Source organism: Mustela lutreola, chromosome 17 (genome assembly GCF_030435805.1).
Source record: "Mustela lutreola isolate mMusLut2 chromosome 17, mMusLut2.pri, whole genome shotgun sequence".
NCBI lineage: Eukaryota > Metazoa > Chordata > Mammalia > Carnivora > Mustelidae > Mustela > Mustela lutreola.
The window spans coordinates 464,627-483,467 of record NC_081306.1 but is presented as its reverse complement, the minus strand read 5'-3'; the positions used below and the strand labels follow the sequence as shown (position 1 = coordinate 483,467).

General features: G+C 51.0%; 1 protein-coding gene across 6 annotated transcripts; it reads right to left on the bottom strand.

The window, feature by feature from the left end:
• Positions 1–10,298: 10,298 nt before the first annotated feature.
• ZNF668 (zinc finger protein 668) lies at positions 10,299–18,820 on the bottom strand. Of its 6 annotated transcripts, none has more exons than XM_059153820.1 (4): positions 18,706–18,802; positions 12,905–13,188; positions 12,108–12,812; positions 10,299–11,698 (listed from the first exon to the last, which is right to left on the bottom strand). In XM_059153820.1, the coding sequence occupies exons 3-4, from the start codon at positions 12,788–12,790 to the stop codon at positions 10,486–10,488; spliced, it is 1,896 nt and encodes a 631-aa protein (XP_059009803.1). In that variant the 5' UTR covers positions 12,791–12,812; positions 12,905–13,188; positions 18,706–18,802; the 3' UTR covers positions 10,299–10,485. The 6 variants fall into 6 exon arrangements, with proteins under 6 accessions (XP_059009803.1, XP_059009806.1, XP_059009805.1 ...); XM_059153823.1 differs by having other exon boundaries at positions 12,905–13,009; positions 18,706–18,767; XM_059153822.1 differs by lacking the exon at positions 18,706–18,802 and adding an exon at positions 16,683–18,667.
• Positions 18,821–18,841: the final 21 nt, after the last annotated feature.

Sequence of the window (18,841 nt, the reverse complement as noted above, 5' to 3'; positions counted from 1 at the left end):
TGCTGTTCCATCCCTGGGATACTGCCCTCCCCCACATAGTCTAAGAGGGTCCACCAGCACTTCCACAGCTGCGCCCTTGTGAAGCAGGAAGTGAAGGGGACGGCTTGCCCTTTACCCTAAATTGCAGACCCAGAATTTCTGCTCTAATCCTATTGGCTAGAATGTAGTCACATGGCCAAGAAATAGACTCTTCCCCTGGGCAGGCTTTTTGTCCAGCCAAAAGTTCTAGGGGAACTGGGAAATTATTCCCAGGAAACAAGCTAACTTGGGAAGGGTGACTATTGGGGGACAGTCCACAGTTACAGCACATACTACCAGCGCTCACCCCTCCCAATTGTATTAGCCTCCTGTTACTCCTGTTACAAAGTCCCACACACGTAGTGGTAAAACAACATGCATTTATTCTTTTACAGCTCCAGAGATCAGAAATCCACAACTAGTTTCAGTGGGCTAACCCGTCAGGGAGTCGGTAGGGCTGACTCCTTCTGGAGGGATCGTTTGCCTTTTCCAGCGTCTGTTGGATGCCGGCCTTCCCTGACCAGCGGCCTCGTCCTCCAAAGCTTCCATTGTCTTATCACCTTCTGCTGTGATTCTGACCTTCCTGTCTCCCCCTTATAAGGATGCTTATGATTACTTTGAGCCCACCCAGATACTCCAGGATAATCTTCCGTCTTACAACTCCTAATTTCATCTGCAAAGTCCCTTTTGTCATATAAGGCAACATTCTCAGATTCCAGGGATGAGCATGTGGACATGGTTGGGGGCAATTGCTTAGCCTCATTTCACGTGTAAGTGGAATTTTTAAAAAATAATAAATTACATATATATAATTTATTTATTTGACAGACAGAGATCACAAGTAGGCAGAGAGGCAGGCAGAGAGAGAGGGGAAGCAGGCTCCCTGCTGAGCAGAGAGCCCGATGCGGGACTCAATCCCAGGACCCGAAACTATGACCTGAGGGGAAGGCAGAGGCTTTAACCCACTGAGCCACCCAGGTGGGGTTTTTAGAAATGTATTTACTCATGAAATATTTCTTGAGCAAGAGTCACATACTCGGTGTTTTAGAAAGTGCCGGAGAAATAGAAGTAAAAATACTTCTGCCTTTCATGGAGTTATATTTTAGTGGAAAGGACAAGTAAAGAAATAACTAAGACATTCCAAAACCATGACATGTATTATTAAAAACTAAGCAGCATTCTATGACAAAAAATGACAAAGGATTGGAGACGGCCATGTTAATAGGTAGTTAGGAATGGCTTCTTAGAGAAGGTAACTAATCCCAAGGACAGACCCGGGAGTTCAGGCCAGAACAGAGCCATGGAGGATTACTTCTAGTCTGGAAACCTAAGGGAATCTGCTCAGCCGGTTGTTGGAATTGCTTTGGATTAGTGACTCCTTTCTACCTTCCATTTCTCCCCATTTGAACCAGAACGTCTATCAACTCTTACCCTATGCATTTCCCACCATGCAAGTTGGGAGTACCTGACTTGTTTCTTCAGTTCTATAGACCACAGATGGCAGGAGTTGTGTTCTAGGAAGAATTAGAACCAGAGCCTCATCTGCATCTACTTTTGGATAATGAGATTTAGGACTCTGGACTTGATAAGATTTGTATGAGGTTTTTTGGACTCTGACTTGATGCTCTAATGGGATGAGACTTTTAGGGACCTTGGGAGGAAGTGGATGTATTTTGCATGTGGAACAGACATAAATATTTGAGGGCTAAAGGGTGAACTATAGTAATGAGAAAAATGGCCCCCGAAGATTCCAACCCCTAATCTCTATGAATATGTTACCTTACATGACAAAAGAGACTTTGCACATGTAATTAAGTTTACTAATTGGTTGACCTTAAGATAGGCAGAGTATCCTGAATTATTCAGGTGAACCAATGTAATTACATGAACTCTGAAAAGCATAGATGCTTCTCCAGCTAGCAACAGAAGAGGAAAACAGAAGTCAGAGAAATTTGAAACAGGAGGATTTGATGTGCCAATGGCCAGTTTTGAAGGGCCCCCAGCCAAGGAATGTAGATGGCCTTTAGAAGCTGAGATCAACCTCTGACTGACACCCAGCAAAGAAAACAGGGACCTGAGTTCTACAGCCAAATGGAACCGAATTCTGTTAATCACCTGGCTAAGTCTGGAAGTGGTCTCTAGGGGAGAACCTCCAGATAAGAGCCCAGACTGGCCAAGACCTTGACTTCCATTTTGTGAGACCCTAAGTAGAGGACCCAGCTGAGTCACACTGGACTTTGGACCTATAGAACTGTGAAATAAGAAATGGGTGGGGCACCTGGATGGCTCAGTCAGTTAAGCAGTCAACTCTTTTTTTTTTTTTTGGACAGACAGAGATCACAAGTAGGCAGAGAGGCAGACAGAGACAGAGGGGGAGGAAGGCTCCCTGCTGAGCAGAAGGCAGAGGCTTTAACCCACTGAGCCACCCAGGCACCCAAGTATTCGACTCTTGATTTCAGCTTAGGTCATGATCTCTTTGTCCTGGGATCGTGCTCAGTGGGAGACTATTTCTCTCTCTGCGCCCCACCCCTGGCTGGTGCGCTCGCTCTCTCTCAAATAAATAAATAAATCTTTTAAAAAATGGGTGTTGTTTTTAAGAGGCTGAATTTGTGGTTTTTTAGTACGCAGGGATAGAAACCTAATACTGGAGCCAGAACTTGAACGAAGAGAAAGAGCATCATGGATGGGCAAATCCTGGGCAGTGTTTTCCATCCCCAGCTTTTTGCAAGTGTAATGGCCCCAAGCCTGGGAAGAAACAAACAAATTTGTTTATTTGCTGGGGCCTGCTCTGTAGGAGTAGGTAGATGAAATCAGAGCAGGATAGGGACTGAATGAAGGCAGGCACCAGCTGGAGGGATTTCTATTGAGAGGGGACTATGTGTAGGGAATTGAGAACTGGCTTCCAGATCTTGGTTGAATTCAGAATCACTGCTCCACCTATTAAGCTTGCTGACTTCCCATTATCTCCTCCATAGCCCTGGCCCTGGAGCATTCTCCTGGGAGAAGCTCATAATTCATCCAGCCATTTGGCTGGGAAGTGGGTGATGAGTGTCGTCCACAGTACGGACAGAGCAGTGATACAGCTGCTGCTTGTACCAGCAGCAGGGTGTGTGATTTGGCATTCCTGCGATGTGCTCCCCCTTGGACAGTCGTGGTAGAGAGCCAGGGGGCAAAGGAAGTGAGGGCAGAAGAAAAGTGAAGGCCAGAAGTTAGATTGGACATTATCCAGATAATAAAACTGGACACAGACATCACAAAAAAGAAAATTACAAACCAGATCTATCAATATATGAAAATTATTATACAGCATAATTTTTTCCCGGAATGCAAGGTTGGTTTAACATCCAAAAATCAATGTAATTTTTTAAAGTTTATTTAAGTAACCTCTAAACCCAAGATGGAGCTTGAAGTCATGATCCTGAGATCAAGAGTTGAATGCTCTTTCAACTGGAGCCAGTCAGGCGCCCTTCAGTTAATGTAATTCTGAATATATTTTTAAAATTTTATTTGCTTATTTGAGAGAGAGAGCCTGAGCGGGTGGGGTATAGGGACAAAGGGAGCAGGAGAAGCAGACTCTGCTCTGAGCAGGGAACCAGACCCAGGGGTTGCCAGGACCTTGAGATCATGGGTTGAGCTGAAGAGAGATGCTTAACTGACTAAGCCACCCAGGTGCCCCTAATTCTGAATATTAATAAAGAAGAAGAACCATATAATCATCTCAATAGAAAATACATTTGAGGACTCCAACACCCTTTAATTACAACAATTAAAAAAGCTTGAGAAACTATGAATAAAATGAAACTTCCTTAACTTGCTAAGTATCAAAAGGCATCTATAAAAAAAAATTCACAGTTAATATACTTAAATGATGAAAGACTGGATGTTTTCCCCCTGAGATCAGGATGTCTGTTCTCTTCAACAATGTACTGAAAGTTCTAGCTCGGGCAACTAGGCAAGAAAAATAAGTAAAAGGTATCCAGATTACAAAAGAAGAAGTAAATTATCCAGATGACATGATCTTGTATATAGAAAACCCTTAGGGATACACACACACAAATTATTAGAGCTAATAAACCAGTTTAGCAAGGTTGCAAAATATAAGAATAATGCACAAAAATTTATTGTATTTCTCATTGCTGGCAATGAAGCAATCCAAAAATGAACTAAGAACAATGCCATTTATAATAGAAGCAAAGAGAATAAAATACTTAGATATAAATTTAACAAAAGAAGAGTAAGATTTATATGCTGAAAGTGACAAAAACACTGAAAAGAAATTTAAAATCTAAATATATTTTTTAAAATATTTTATTTATTTATTTATCAAAGAGAGAAAGAGCACGAGGCAGAGGGAGAAGCAGGCTCCGCACTGAGCAAGGAGCCTGATGCTGGACTGGATTCCAGGACTGGGATTCCAGGACTCTGTGTCTGGCCAAAGGCTAACACAACTGACTGAGCCACCCAGGTGTCGTGAAATAGATTCTTTAAATCCCAAGTTCATGGGTCAGAAGATTTCATGTTAAGATGGTAGTATTTCTCAAACTGATCTGCAGATTCAATGCAGTACCCATCAGAACCCCAGCTGCTCCTTACTTTTCACAAAAATTGTAAAGCAGATCCTAAAATTCGCATGGAAATGTAGGGAATCCAGAAAAATTTGAAATAGAAGAATAAGTTGGAGGAATTACAAGTCTTGGTAAAACTTACTACAAAGCTACAATAAGCAAAAGAGTGTGGTACTAGCAAAAAGAAAATAAAGAGAGAGATGATAGGTAGATGATAGATAGATACACCTACATGGAACACATGGAGATTCTAGAGATAAACTATGTGCACAGTTAGGTTATTTCCAACAAGGGTATCAAGAGGATTCAGTGGAGAAGGAACATTCTTTTTAACTAATAGTGTTTGGATAAGCATGTGCAAAAGAATGAAATCACATATAAAGATTAGCCCAAAATGGATCAAGTATCCAAATGTAAGAGTTTTAGCTATAAAATGTTTATAGGGGCACCTGGGTGGCTCAGTGGGTTAAGCTGCTGCTTTCGGCTTGCGTCATGATCTCAGGGTCCTGGGATCAAGGTCCACATCAGGCTCTCTGCTCAGCAGGGAGCCTGCTTTCTGCTCTCTCTGCCTGCCTCTCTGCCTAATTGTGATCTCTCTCTCTCTGTCAAATAAATAAATAAAATCTTTAAAAAAGGAAAAAAAACAAAGCCTCTGCCTTCGGCTCAGGTCATGATCCCAGAGTCCTGGGATGGAGCCCCACATCGGGCTCTCTGCTAGCTGGGAGCCCGCCTCCCCCCCATCTCTGCCTGTGTCTCTGCCTACTTGTGATCTCTGTCTGTCAAATAAATAAATAAAATCTTTTAAAACAATTATAAAAATAATAAAATGTTCAAAGTTTACCGAAAAAAAGTTATAAATTTTTAAAAAAGATTTTATTTATTCATTTGACAGAGAGAGACACAGCGAGAGAGGGAACACAAGCAGGGGGAGTGGGAGAGGGAGAAGCAGGCTTCCTGCCAATCAGGGAACCTGATGTGGCACTCGATGCCAGGACTCCAGGATCATGACCTGAGCCGAAGGCAGACATCCAATGATATAACCACGCAGGTGCCCCGAGGTTACAAATTTTTTAAGAGAATTTATGTTGAGAGAGAGAGAGAGAGAGTGCACCTGAGATGGGGGGGGGAGCGGAGGGAGAGAACCCTCAAGCAGACTCCCTGCGGAACGTGAAGCCAGTTGCAGAGCTCCATCCTAGGACCTGTGGTCATGACCTGAGCCAAAACCAAGAGTCAGATGCTTAACCGACTCAGCCACCCAGGTGCTCACAACTTTTATAAATTTTAAGCCTTATAAGTTTAAAACTAGGTTGTAAATTTTGTACATAAGGTTTCTAACACTTGTAGATAAAAACATAGGCATAATTCTTCATGACCTTGGATTAGGAAAATGGTTTCTTATGTATGGCTCATGAAGCACAAGCAACTAAAAAAAAAAAAAAAAAAAAAAAAAAAAAAAAGATAAATGAGATATCTTCAAAATTAAAATTTTTTTCTTTTGTGCTCCAAAGGGCACCCAGAAAGTAAGAGGACAATCCACACAGTAGGAGAGAATTTTTGGAAATCATAAGAAACTTTTTTTTTTTTTTTAAAGATTTTGTTTATTTATTTGACAGAGATCACAAGTAGGCAGAGAGGCAGGCAGAGAGAGAGGAGGAAGCAGGCTCTCTGCCGAGCAGAGAGCCCGATGCGGGGCTCGATCCCAGAACTCTGGGATCATGACCTGAGCCGAAGGCAGAGGCTTTAATCCACTGAGCCACCCAGGCGCCCCGAAATCATAAGAAACTTTTATCTGGAATACAGAAACAACTTTTGCCCCTCAACAGCAAAAAGCCAAACAGCCCAATTAAAAAACACGCAAAGAACTTCAATAGACATTTTTCCGAAGATGAGGTACAAATGGCCAATAAACAAACAAAAAGATGTTCAACATCAGTTTCTTTTTTTAAAAAATTAACATTTTATTTATTTATTTGACAAAGAGAGAGATTTTAAGTAGGCAGAGAGGCAGGCAGAGAGAGAAGGGGAGACAGTCTCCCCACTGAGCAGAGAGCCCGATGTGGGGCTTGGTCCCAGGACCCTGAGATTATGACCTGAGCCGAAGGCAGAGTTATAACCCACTGAGCCACCCAGGTGCCCCAAGACGTTCAACATCAGTTTCCACCCAGGGAATCCAAATCACAACCACAAACTCACACTCACCAGGATGGCTATAATCAAAAGATAATAGCAGCTTTTGGTAAAGGTATGAAGAAATTGGAACAGCCATACCCTGTTGGTGGGAATGTAAAATGGTCCAGCCACTTTAGAAAACATTCTGACAGTTCTGCAAACAAGAGAATTGAAAAACATGTCCAGGGACGCCTGGGTGGCTCAGTCAGATAAGCATCTGCCTTTAGCTCCAGTCAGCATCCCAAGATACTAGGATGGAGTCCCACATCCTGTTCCCTGCTCAGAGGGGAGCCTGCCTCTCTCTCTCCCTCTGCCTGCTTCTCCTGCTGCTTGTGGTGCTCTCTGTCTCTCTGATAGATAAATAAATAAATAAATAAATAAGAAAAACATGTCCACATAAAAACTTTTACATGGGGCGCCTGGGTGGCTCAGCTGGTTAAGCCACTGCCTTTGGCTCAGGTCATGGTCTCGGAGTCCCGGGACCAAGTCCTGCACAGGGCTCCCAGCTCTGCAAGGAGTCTGCTTCTCCCTCTGACCTTCCCGCTTCTCTCACTCTCTCTCTCTCTCTCTCTCTCAAACAAATAAATAAATAAATAAAATATTAAAACAAAAAAATTTTACATGAATGTTCATAGCAGCTTTATTCACAGTAGCCAAACAATGGAAAACCCAAATGTTCATCAAGTGATGAAAGGATTATAAAATGTATTTCTGGGTGCTTGGGTGACTCAGTCGTTAAGTGTCTGCCTCTGGTTCAGGTCAGGATCCCAGGGTCCTGGGATCAAGCCCCGCACCAGGTTTCCTCCTCCTTGGGAAGCTGGCTTTCCCTCTCCCACACCCCCGGCTTGTGTTCCTGCTCTCACTGTCTCTGTCAAATAAATAAAACCTTTTAAAAAAGAAAAAAGAAAAGAAAATGTATCTCCAAGGGGCACCTGAGTGGCTCAGTAGGTTGTCAGCCTCTTGATTTTGGCTCAGGTTATATCTCAGAGTTGTGAGATCAAGCCCAGTTTTAGGCTCATGCGCTGGGCTTGGAGCTTAAGATTCTCTCTCCCCCTCTTTTTGCCCCTCCCCCCTCTCCCTCCCTTCCTCTCAAAAAAGTAAATGAAATTTATCTCCATACACTGGAAGATTATTGACAATGAAGAGGACTGGAGTACTGACAGCACAGCTGAACCTTGAAAACGCTGTTGGAAGTGAAAGAGGCCGGTTACAAACAGCACATATGGTGTGATTCTGTCTGCATGAATTATCCACAAGGGCAACTCCAGAAAGATAGAAAGTAGATTAGTGATTGACCAGGGCTAAGGGAAAGAAGTTGGGGTTGGGGGCAATAGGAAGGGACAGCTAATGGGTGTGGAGTTGCTTTCAAGCAGATGAAAATTAGATTTCGAGGACCCTGTGGATATACTAAAATCCACTGAATTGGAATCCAATTCAGAGATAATCTAAACAGGTTATTTGTACAGCATGTAATTTATATCTTAATGAAGCTGTTAAAATACTTTTTTAAAAAGGTCAGACCATCGGAGTCCTTAGGGAGCAGGCACTGGGGTATGGGGTGGGTGCCTGGGGTATCAGAGAAGGGACACCAAGAGATGGGTGCACTGTCGGGCCTCAGAAAGGGAGCGGAGGCTGTGGATTCCTCCCAAACATCCAGGGGACCACTTCATCCTTCACTATAGACAGATACCCATGGGTATCTGTCGATTAGGGAATACGGTATCTTTGTACCAATTTTTAAAAGATGCCTAGTCATTCCCAACATAAATCATCTTGGGCAAGGTCACAAAGCTAGTTGGGAATAACCCAAATCCCCGTTTCCAATACCCCAGTCCAAGTCTGTTTCTTCCTGGACCCTGTCAGTATTTGGTTCCAGCCGGTACAGGCAGAAAGCCTGGGGTCAGTGCTTATCCTGCTTTGGACAGTGAGTGTCCTTGGCCAAACTGGTGTCTCCTCCCACAACCATGACACCCTGGTCCCTGCTGGTGCCATGTGGCCTCCTTGTCCTTGATGGAGAGCAGGAATGAGAACCTTTCTAAAACTAATTTCTGAGGATTGGTCATGATGACTGTAAGTGAGGTCCATGACATCAGGGGACACTTGATACTTCTGTTCCTGAAGCTACCTGGTGCTGCCCAAGTCCCCTTTGACTGGCATGTGGGCCTAGAGAGGGGCTGCACATTGGTCACTTCCTGAGGCTGCCAGCTTGGTCTAGAGTTGGTAAGAATAAGTCTAGAGATGATAAGAGCATGGGAAGGAGGATCTAGTTCCCTGAACTTTGGCTTCATTTTGGCTTATAAATCAGGAGGGCCCTAGCAGCTGGACTTCATAATAATCCAAAATCAGTTCTGGAGTGTCCTTCTAAGAATATTTTTTTTTAAAAAGATTTTATTTATTTATTTGACAGAGATCACAAGTAGGCAGAGAGGCAGGCAGAGAGAGAGGAGGAAGCAGGCTCCCTGCTGAGCAGAGAGCCCAATGCGGGGCTCGATCCCCGGACCCTGGAATCATGACCCAAGCAGAAGGCAGAGGCTTTACCCACTGAGCCACCCAGGCGCTCCTCCTTCTAAGAATATTCTATAGGAATTTGAGTATGAATATGTGATTAGACCCAGATGGGAGTATAACCATACTGCTTTGCATCTTATTTTTTTCACTTGACATATTTTTGGGAGATCTTTCAAAAACCTGGGTTAATAAATGTCATTTTAAAAAATAGCTGCATAATATATTTTACAGTGGCTAGCCTTACTTAATTAGTCCTTTGCTAATGGACTTTTAAAAAAAAGATTTTATTTATTTATTTGAGAGAGACAGTGAGAGAGAGTATGAGAGGAGAAGGTCAGAGGGAGAAGCAAACTCCCTGTGGAGTTGGGAGCCTGATGCAGGACTCGATCCCAGGACTCTGGGATCATGACCTGAGCTGAAGTCAGTTGCTTAACCAACTGAGCCACCCAGACACCTGAAGAATCAACATTTTTAATGTCTTTCCATTCAGGTACTTAGTATGTCTCCTTTCACTTAGGGGTTACAACCTTCAGAACGGGGATACCATTTTGTTCATATGGGTTTTGCATGTTTCTTGTGAGGCTTATTCCTTTATAGTTTATGGGTTTTGTTGTTACTGTGAGTGGAACCCCTTCATCCCCTACGTGGGTTTTCTGGTTTGTTATTGCAGTATACGAAATACACTAGTTTTGGACCTCAGTGGATTATCTATAAAAGGATGGAACTACTCAGTAAAAAGTTTCCATGATGAAAGAACATTGGGCTAAACAAATGTAAGTAGATTTGTTCATTGTTGTATCAGTGACTTTAATATACTTTTGATCACCAAAAATCCCCAAGAAGGGCACAGGGTATTTCCTGTACTTCCTTGACCAGGGAACCCTTTGTCAAGACATTCTGAAAATATACACTGGGAAACAAGCCAGCCAAAGACACTTCTGGTTTCTAATCTGTCAATCCAGGGGTCTCCAGTGAACCTTATGTGATGCCCAAACTCTCATTCCGTTTCCCCCAGCCAAAACAGAAGACAACCCAGTGTCAAAGTGAATGTTTTAATGAGTGTTGCTCAGAGGACATGTGTCTCTGTCCCCCAACTCTTTGCTGGCAAGGAAAGCTAGCTGCCCGGGGGACAGGAATCTGGAGTCTAAAAAGCAGGGGCAGAGAGGTTCAGGAGGCACCCTGTGAAGTCTGGGCTCCTGGCCGTGAGGTGGAAGGGGCATGGGCCTCAAGCTGGTCCCTCCTCAGGCATTCCTAGCAAAGCCACAAGGGGCTCCAGGGGCGTGGGGGTCCCGATGGGCACAGGGTGGGTGCGCTCGTGCTTGCGCAGGTCACTGGCACTCAAGAAGGCCTTGGGGCAGTGGGGGCAGGTGTAGGGGCGCACAGAGCTGTGGGTGCGGCTGTGTTTGCGCAGCCCTGCCCGGTCAGAGAAGCTCTTGCCACACTGGGTGCAGGGAAAGGGTCGGAGCTCCGGGTGCGAGCGCTCGTGCCGCCGCAGCAACGTCAGCGTGGAGAAGGTCTCCTTGCACTCGCGGCAGGCAAACTGCGGCGGCTTCTCGTCCACCTCCTCTGCCCCCACCTCGCCTGCCCCCGCCAGGTGACCAGGAGCCTCCCCAACCCCAGCATCTTGGCACTCCACGTGTTCCACCGTCATGCCCACCACCTGCCACTGGGTGGCCATCACCCCGCCCGATTCCGGGGGCAGCCCGAGCAGCCCTGCTGGGGGGTCCCCTAGCGCGGCGCCCGCGGCGGGGCTGGTGGCGCCCTCGCCCGCCACGCCGACGGGCAGGGCCAGCCCCACGACCAGCTCCTGCGGTGGGGGCGCCCCTGCGGCTTCGCTGCTTCGGTGGGTGCGCTCGTGCTTCCGGAGGCTGGACGAGACCACGAAGGACTTCCCGCAGGCCGTGCAGTGGAAGGGGCGCTCGCCCGAGTGCACGCGGCTGTGCTTGGTGAGGCTGGCGCGCTCGGCGAAGGCCCGCCCGCACTCCTCGCAGCGGAACGGCCGCTGGCCCGAGTGCACCAGCGCGTGGCGCTTGAGGTCCCAGGACGCCACGAACGTCTTGTCGCACTGCAGGCACTTGAAGGGCCGGTCCCCCGTGTGCACCCGCCGGTGCATGGCCAGGTCGGCCGGCTGTCGGAAGTCTTTGCCGCACTTCTCGCAGCGGTGCGGCTTCACGCCCTCGTGCGCGCGCTGGTGGCGCCGGAAGCTCGACGGGTCGGAGAACATGCGGCCGCAGCGCGGGCACAGGAAGGGCTTCTCGCCCGAGTGCGTGCGCTCGTGGCTCTGGTAGGAGCTGAGCTGCGTGAAGCCCTTGCCGCAGGCCGGGCAGCGGTAGGGCTTCTGCGCCGCGTGGATGCGCTGGTGGCAGGTGAGCGAGGACGAGCGCGAGAAGCTCTTCCCGCACTCGGAGCAGAGAAAGGGGCGCTCCCCGGTGTGGGACCTGCGGAGCAGGGGACGCGGCATGAGGCGGCGGGCCTGGCACCCGGCCCCTGTGCTGGCCGCGCTGGACCGCGGCGCCTCCTGGTGTCCCCGGGGACCAGCGGCTGCGCCCCGGGGCGGGAACCTTCCGGCCGGCTATAGACCCCGGGGAAGACCTGGCCCCGCGCGCCCAGGCCAGCTCCACTCCGGCCCGCCAGCGTCCGCCAGGGATCCTCTGGGCACCACGTCCAGCCCCGCGCGCGGTCCGCCCCGACGCACCCAGCTGGGGCACCCCCTGCTCCCCGGCGCTCGGCTCTCCCCGCAGCCCGCCCGCTCGCCTTCCCACGGGCTCCCCTCGCCCCCGTTCCCAGGGCTCCCCGGGCCAGCCCTTCCCTAGCTCTCCCCGACGGGGCCCCGCACCGCGCCCTCACCGCTCGTGGTTGCGAAGGTCCTTGAGCTCCGCGTAGGCCTTGCCGCAGCGCTCGCAGCCGTAGGGCCGCAGGCCGGCGTGCGTGCGCCGGTGCTTGCGGAACACCGAGGGGTCGGCGAAGCTTTTGCCGCAGTCGGTGCAAGCGTAGGGCCGCTCGCCCGTGTGACCGCGCTGGTGGATCTTGAGCTTGGAGAGCGCGCCGTAGGCCTTGGGGCAGTGAGCGCAGCGGAAGGGCAGCTCGCCGGCATGGGAGGCCAGGTGCACACGCAGGCACACGGGCTGCATGAAGCGGCGGCCACACTCGGGGCAAGGGAAGGGCTTTTCGCCAGTGTGGCTGCGGCCATGACTGCGCAGCTCGGGAGCCGTTTTGTAGGCCTTGGGGCACAGCGGGCACGCGTAAGGCCGAGGCTTGGCCGGTGCGCCTGACACCTTGTCCCCGCCAGCATCCTCGGCCTTGGGTTCTGTCTCTGGCTTCAGCTTGGCTTCCGCCACCTCTTCTGCGCAGTCTACGGGGCCGTGTGTGGCCGCGTGACGCGCGGCCCGAGGCGCATTTGGGAACGTCTTCGTGCAGGACAGGCACTTGTAGCGGCGGCCAGAGCGCTTGTAGCCCGGCGCGGGGGCGGGGGCGGGGGCGGGGGCGGCGGCGGGCGCGGGGGACCGGGCCTCCGCAGACTCCACCTCCATGGCTTCCAAGGCTGGAGCTTGTCTAGGAAAGAAGCAGAGTTAAGACACTAGCTGCGTCCCTTTGGCGTTCTCTAAGGCCTCAAGGGGACTCCGTCTTATCTGCATTTGTCTCACCAGGGAGGGTCCTATCTCTCCTTCCAAACATCCCTGGCTCTCACGCTCTGAACTGGCGTTTGCTCTCTGGGCTGTTCATTGATGGAAGAAGTTGGACCAGGTAACCTTGGAGGGGCCGAGAGAGGGGGCTGGCGTCATCAAATGTCCACCGGTACTTTCTTCCCCAGGCCCTGAGCTTCTCCAAAGGCTGAAGCATCCCAGAAGGCCCAGGCTCCCTCCATCTCCCCATCCTCCTGCAGCTCAGCGGCTAAGGCCTGTGCCAGGGCACAGGGTCCCCTGCAGGGCTGCAGACACAGAGGTTACCAGGATGTGGGCCCGGCCTGAAGGCGGCCAAGTTCCCAGGGAAGGCAGAGGCAGGTCCCGAAGAAGGCAGAATTAGTGGGCTAACTGGCGACCGGCGCCGTCTGTCTGAAGTGACAGGTCCCCAGTCCCCAGAGCATGTACTCGGTCTTTCCCCTCTGGTTAGTCAGAGGCAGCAACTTTTCACAGAATTCTGGCCTTGCACAGCTGTAAGGGACTCCACCCCAGCCAGGAATCCTGGTCCGCCCTCTGCTGCGGAATTGCTGTTGGGCTCCTGTTCCCATAGCTCTGGTAACGGGGAACTCACTACCCTCCGGGCAGCTTCAGCTGCTAGCAGTTAGATGTGTCTCAGTCACAATCAATACATCTGATTTAGCCTGGCGTCCCGGGGCACCCGCTCTAGCTAAGGCCCCTTCTTTCTCATTCCACCCAGCGGCTCCTGGGGCTCACGGCTGGGAGGAAATAGGATTAATGGCTGCATTAGTCTTAACACCAGCTCATCCTCCCAAGGGGATGAAAAGAAGAGGATTATGGGCAGATCCACTTAGGGAGCACTCGGCAGCAGCTGCAGGGGCGGCCAGTGTGCGGGGTAAGGGTGCTGCTGTAGGCCGTGGTGGGAGCCAGGTGTGTCCCGAAGCTAGTCTGGGCAGAAGGAGCCTGAGTCGAGTGCTCCTTTCTAGGCCTGCTTCCTCATCTGTATACCACAGGGGTTGGTGGCTTCCAAGTCAGGACCCACAGGGAGCCCTTGGGGTAAATGGCACGGGCTGAATCTTGGACAGTACCTTTCTGCCTAGTGGCCCTTCCCCAGTCTCCCGCCCCTAGACACAAAAAAACGCCATGTGTACAGGCAGCCAGAATCTTCTTTAGGTATCATGTCATACTTTGTCCCCTGCTCAGTAACTTCTCATGACTTCCAGCACACCATGCAAGCTCCCAGGTTCCTCCTGGCTATTACAAAGCCCACCAAGCCTTTCTTTGAGCCCCACTTCCCCAAGGAAGCTCTTCCTGTATCTCCCCTATGGTTTTTGGCCCTAACCCCGCACAGCTCTGTTCCAGTCTCAGCTTGTTTTGGTTTGGTTCCCAACCCCCCCTCACTTTTCCCACTAAGTGCTGGGGCTGGAAGGTGAGTTAAAGGGCATGAGGCCTAACCTTCCCCGTGGCTTGAATTCTCCCTAGAATTTCCAGGGGATTCTTCCCTATCTCTGGATTAGGCAGTCACTAACTCCTTTCTAGACCATCTCTGGACAGTCTGACTGATAAAGTTTCCCTTAAATAAAAATGATAGTTCCTGTTTACTGAGGACTTGCCTCAGTAAAAGGCAGTATCCTAAGCTCTTTACATGTGTTAACTCAAACTTCACGTCAACACTGTGAGGCGTGTTCTGTTATATATATTCCTTTTTTACAGAAAAGGAACCTGAGGCTCAGACAATCAGTGTAGCATTGTGGCTAAGTGTCCCATCTCTGAAGCCAAACTGCCTGGCTTCCAGTCTTGCCTCACTCACTTCCTAGCTATGACCCTGTGCCATTTACTTCATGTCACGGCACCTCGATTTTCTCATCTGAAAAATGGAGATAATAATAGTACTTCCCTGGGCGCCTGGGTGGCTCAGTGGGTTAAAGCCTCTGCCTTCGGCTCAGGTCATGATCCCAGGGTCCTGGGATGGAGTCCTGCATCTGGCTCCCTGCTGAGCAGGGAGCCTGCTTCCCTTCCTCTCTCTGCCTACTTGTGATCTCTGTCTGTCGGATAAATAAATAAAATCTTAAAAAAAAAAATAATAGTACTTCCTAGTGTTGGTTGAATTCTGTGAATAACTGCCCTCAAGTATCGAGAGTCTTCTTAGAGCCAGTCACTTCGCGGAGCATGCTCCCTTTGGTCACTCTCTTAGAGCTTCCCGAGCTAGGGATGCTTGTCCTCATTCACAAAAAAATGAACTGAGGTTCCCAGAGGTTTAGAGACTAGCCCATGGTCACAGAGATAGACTCACAGCTGGAGCTTGAATCGAGGTGTTTAATTTGCCTTGAGTTACTGGGCTCTTGCATCAGTTGTCTGGGCCCTCCCTACGCTGATCAGAACCCAGAGTTCAAGCCACATCTTCATGCTCTCTCACCCCTGTGGAACACCTTGAGACCAAAACCAGCACCCTTTTTGCGTCTGTGTCCCTCTCCGAGGGTTTGACCCCTGCCTGGGTTCCAAGCTCTGGGCTTCAGTGTTCCTATCTGGAGGTGTACACCTGTCCTCCTAAAGCACTTCCTGGGGGGGGGAAAGGTAGGGAAGCATCAGGTTGGTTGCACCAAGAGCCCATCCACAAAGAGCAGGGGACTATGTAGGCTAAAATCCTACCATTAGGGCGCCTGGGTGGCCCAGTTGGTTAAGCATCTGCTTTCAGCTCAAGTCATTACCTTGGGGTCCTGGGATCCAGCCCTGCTTTGGACTCCCTGCTCAGTGGGCAGCCTGCTGCTCCCTTTCCCACTGCCCCTCTGACCACTCATGCTCTCTCTCTCTTTGTCTCTCAAACACTCTGTCTCTCAAATGAATAAATAAAATCTAAAAACAAAACAAAGAAACCTTAAAATCCACCATTCGCTCCTCGCTTCATTATTTACCAAGGACCTTCCACCCACCACCCCCTAGACTGGGATTTCTCCAGGTCAGGTCCGTGAACCCCTGTGCGACAGTCACCATCCAGGGAGTATGGGACTCGGACACACGCTCTTGGGGTCACCTCAGCCAACACTTAACACGTAAGAACCAAAGACACATCCTTAGGTCTTCACAAAGCTTCTAGAAGAGGGGCATTGCTACCAGGCCTCTCTTTCAGAGAGGAAGGCCCCCGTAAGCACTTTACAAGGACACCTAGCTGTCAAGAGGCCCAGACTCTAAGTTTTCAGGCCCCCGGGCTGGGCTCTTTCTCCACCAGTCTGTATTTACTTCAGATTTATGCGCCGCATCCGGAGGCTTTCCACTGCTCCTAGGACAGACCTGCATCTTTCCCTTGTGGAGGCGACTCCACCTCCCACTCCTCTCTACCTGCCCACTCCTCCCTTTCTTTCCCAAAAAGAGCTAAATTCCTTTCCACCCCAAGGCCTCTGTACCAGTAGCTCCCTCTGCCAGAACCACTGTTCCCCAAGGATCACTGTGTAGCTAACGCTTTGATTTCATTTGGGCCTCAGTCCCCTGTCACCTCCTCAAAGAAGGCTTTCCCTGACTACCACCTTCCTTAATGCAGTTTTGGATTCTTGCTAATCACTAGTCCCTCCTCTTCAGTTTCCCATATGGTGTCATCTGGGTAACATTCCTTGCAAGCTTACCACTGGCCAGGTATCGTTCTGTGCATTTTGTGGGTGCTACTCAGGCTAAGCCTCGCGACTGCTTAGAAATGTCTTGTGACATTTATGAATGAGCGCATGCATGGAGAAGGCCCTGTGAGGCTATAACCAGAGGGAGGACACCTATAGGCCAGGAAAAGGGTCCTCACCAGGAAGTGAATTGGCCAGCATCTTGATCTTGGACTTCCCAGCCTCCAGAACTGTGAGAAATAAATTTCTGTTGTTTAAGCCCCTTCAGTCTGTGTGGGGTTTTTTGTTGTTGTTGTTATGCTTAGCCTGAACAGACTAAGTTAAACAGTATTATTTCCCCCGTTTTACAGACAAGGATACTGAGGGGAACAGATATGAACTCGTTAGCCACAGCTAATATTCAAAGCCAAGTGGTCTGGCTCTCAAGCTTCTGCTTTCTGGGGTGCCGGGGTGGCTCAGTTGGTTGAGTGGCTGCCTTCGGCTCAGGTCATGATCCCAGGGTCCTGGGATTGAGCCCTGCATTGGCCTCTGTCCTCAGCGGGGAGCCTGCTTTGTCTCTCTCTGCCCCTCCCTTGCTTGTGCTCTCTCTCTCTCAAATAAATAAGTAAAATCTTTTTAAAAATCCAGAAAACAAAAAACTTCTGCTTTCTGTGCTGATTGTTGCTTATACATTTTATGTAGCACTTGCACATTTTATGGCTGGATTATTAATCCTCTGTCTCCAGGCTGGCAAAGAGCCAGGAACCTTTATTTATTAATTATTATTATTATTTTTTGTCTCCTGTACACCTAGAACTGTGGCTGATGCCTCAAAACAAAGTGAGACAGAATTCAAACCCAGGTCTACGGCCTCCCCCATACTGGGGGTTTGTGAGACTGTCAACGACTATTTATTAACTGAATTTCTCTGCCTTTCCAAGTTCACAACGTCCAAATACCAGCCAGCACCCCACGGTGCGTCCACTGCTCTGGTGAGGGAGGCTGGTCTTTGCTTCACTGGTTTAGGAGGGAGATGCTGCCCCAACAGGCTGTACATGCTAGAGGCCTTGATTTACTTCCCAGACAGCTTAGGCTAGGGCCCTGCCCGCGGGGATGAAGCAGAAAGGAATCCGTTTTTGTCCCTCTGCGCCTCGGTCTCCCCGGCTGTCCATACGCAGACGGCAGGCAGGAGGCCCCGAGGAGCCGAGAGTGCGGACCCAGGAGCCGCGCAGAGTGAGGGCTGACGCTCCCCGAAGCGTCCACGCTGCGCAGCTCCCAGCCCACTCCCAACCCACTTTCCCAGCCTCGGCTCCAGCGCGGGGCTGCCCTCCTGAGAGCGAGCGCACCCCGGCCTCAGTCCTCCAGCTTTCCCCCCGAAATGCATCTCCGCTTGCAGCCCCCCGCCCCGGAGCCCTCGGCCGCCGCCTCCCCCGGGAAAAACCCTGGCACCCTTCAAACGCGCGCTTCCCCGGACCCGCGGCAGGGCCAGGGCCAGGGCCAGGGGCAGGGGCGCTCCGGCCTCGGGCTTCCCCACAGGAAAACGGGGCCTCGAGGCCCGCGGGAGTTTGAAGGGCTCGGGCCGAGGGGCAGCGCCGAGAAGGGCCTAAAGCTGCGGAGACCCGGTGCCTCCCGCTCCCAGCAACGATCGACGCGTCGGCGCCCTCGCCAGGCCACCCCGCGGGCCCGAAGCCGGGGCGGACTCGTGTCCGAGGCCGGGAACGCGGCCGTGGAGATGGAGTCCGGAAGGAGCGGACGGAGACCCGAAGCACCAACAAATGAATGGGCGGAGGGCCGCACTCCGGACAAAGGCCCGCAAGATGGCGGGCTCTAGGACCGCGGGCGGGGCGGCCGGGCCTCGGCCGGGGAGGGGCGCGCGGGCGCCGGGGGCCTCGTTAGGCGGGCCGCGCGCCCGGGACAAAAGCCCGCAACATGGCGGGCTCTAGGACCCCCGAGGCCCGCACCGCACGAGGCGGGCAGCCGCGCCGGCCGAGCCCTGGAGTCCGCAGCAGCCGGCCCGCGGGGACAACCGGCGGGTTCTAGGACCCGCTGGGCCGGAGCCCGCCGGCGCCCTCCCGGGGCTGCACTCCTCCTGCCCCGCCCGCGCTGCTCGCGCCAGGCCAACCCCATCCGCCCTCTGCACCCGCGGGAAACCGAGGCCTCTAGGACTGCGTCCGCGCTGGGGCGGCCCGGGGGTCCCCGCGGCTTCCCGCCGGCATCTCGTACCTCCGCGAACTTGGGTCGGGTCCGTGGCGTCCGCGGCAGCTGCTCTCGCCGGCGGAGTCCGGGACACTGCCAGGGAGGGGCCGGCGCTAGGACCCAGCGGGGGGGAGGGGAGGCGGGGCCGGCAAGCGGAAGTGGG

Excerpts from the sequence above, each read along its gene's own strand:
- ZNF668 (XM_059153821.1), bottom strand. The coding sequence starts at position 12,790 with ATGGAGGTGGAGTCTGCGGAGGCCCGGTCCCCCGCGCCCGCCGCCGCC. Across the intron at positions 11,699-12,107 it reads GACCTTCGCAACCACGAGCG|GTCCCACACCGGGGAGCGCC; the intron begins GTGAGGGCGCGG and ends CCTGCTCCGCAG.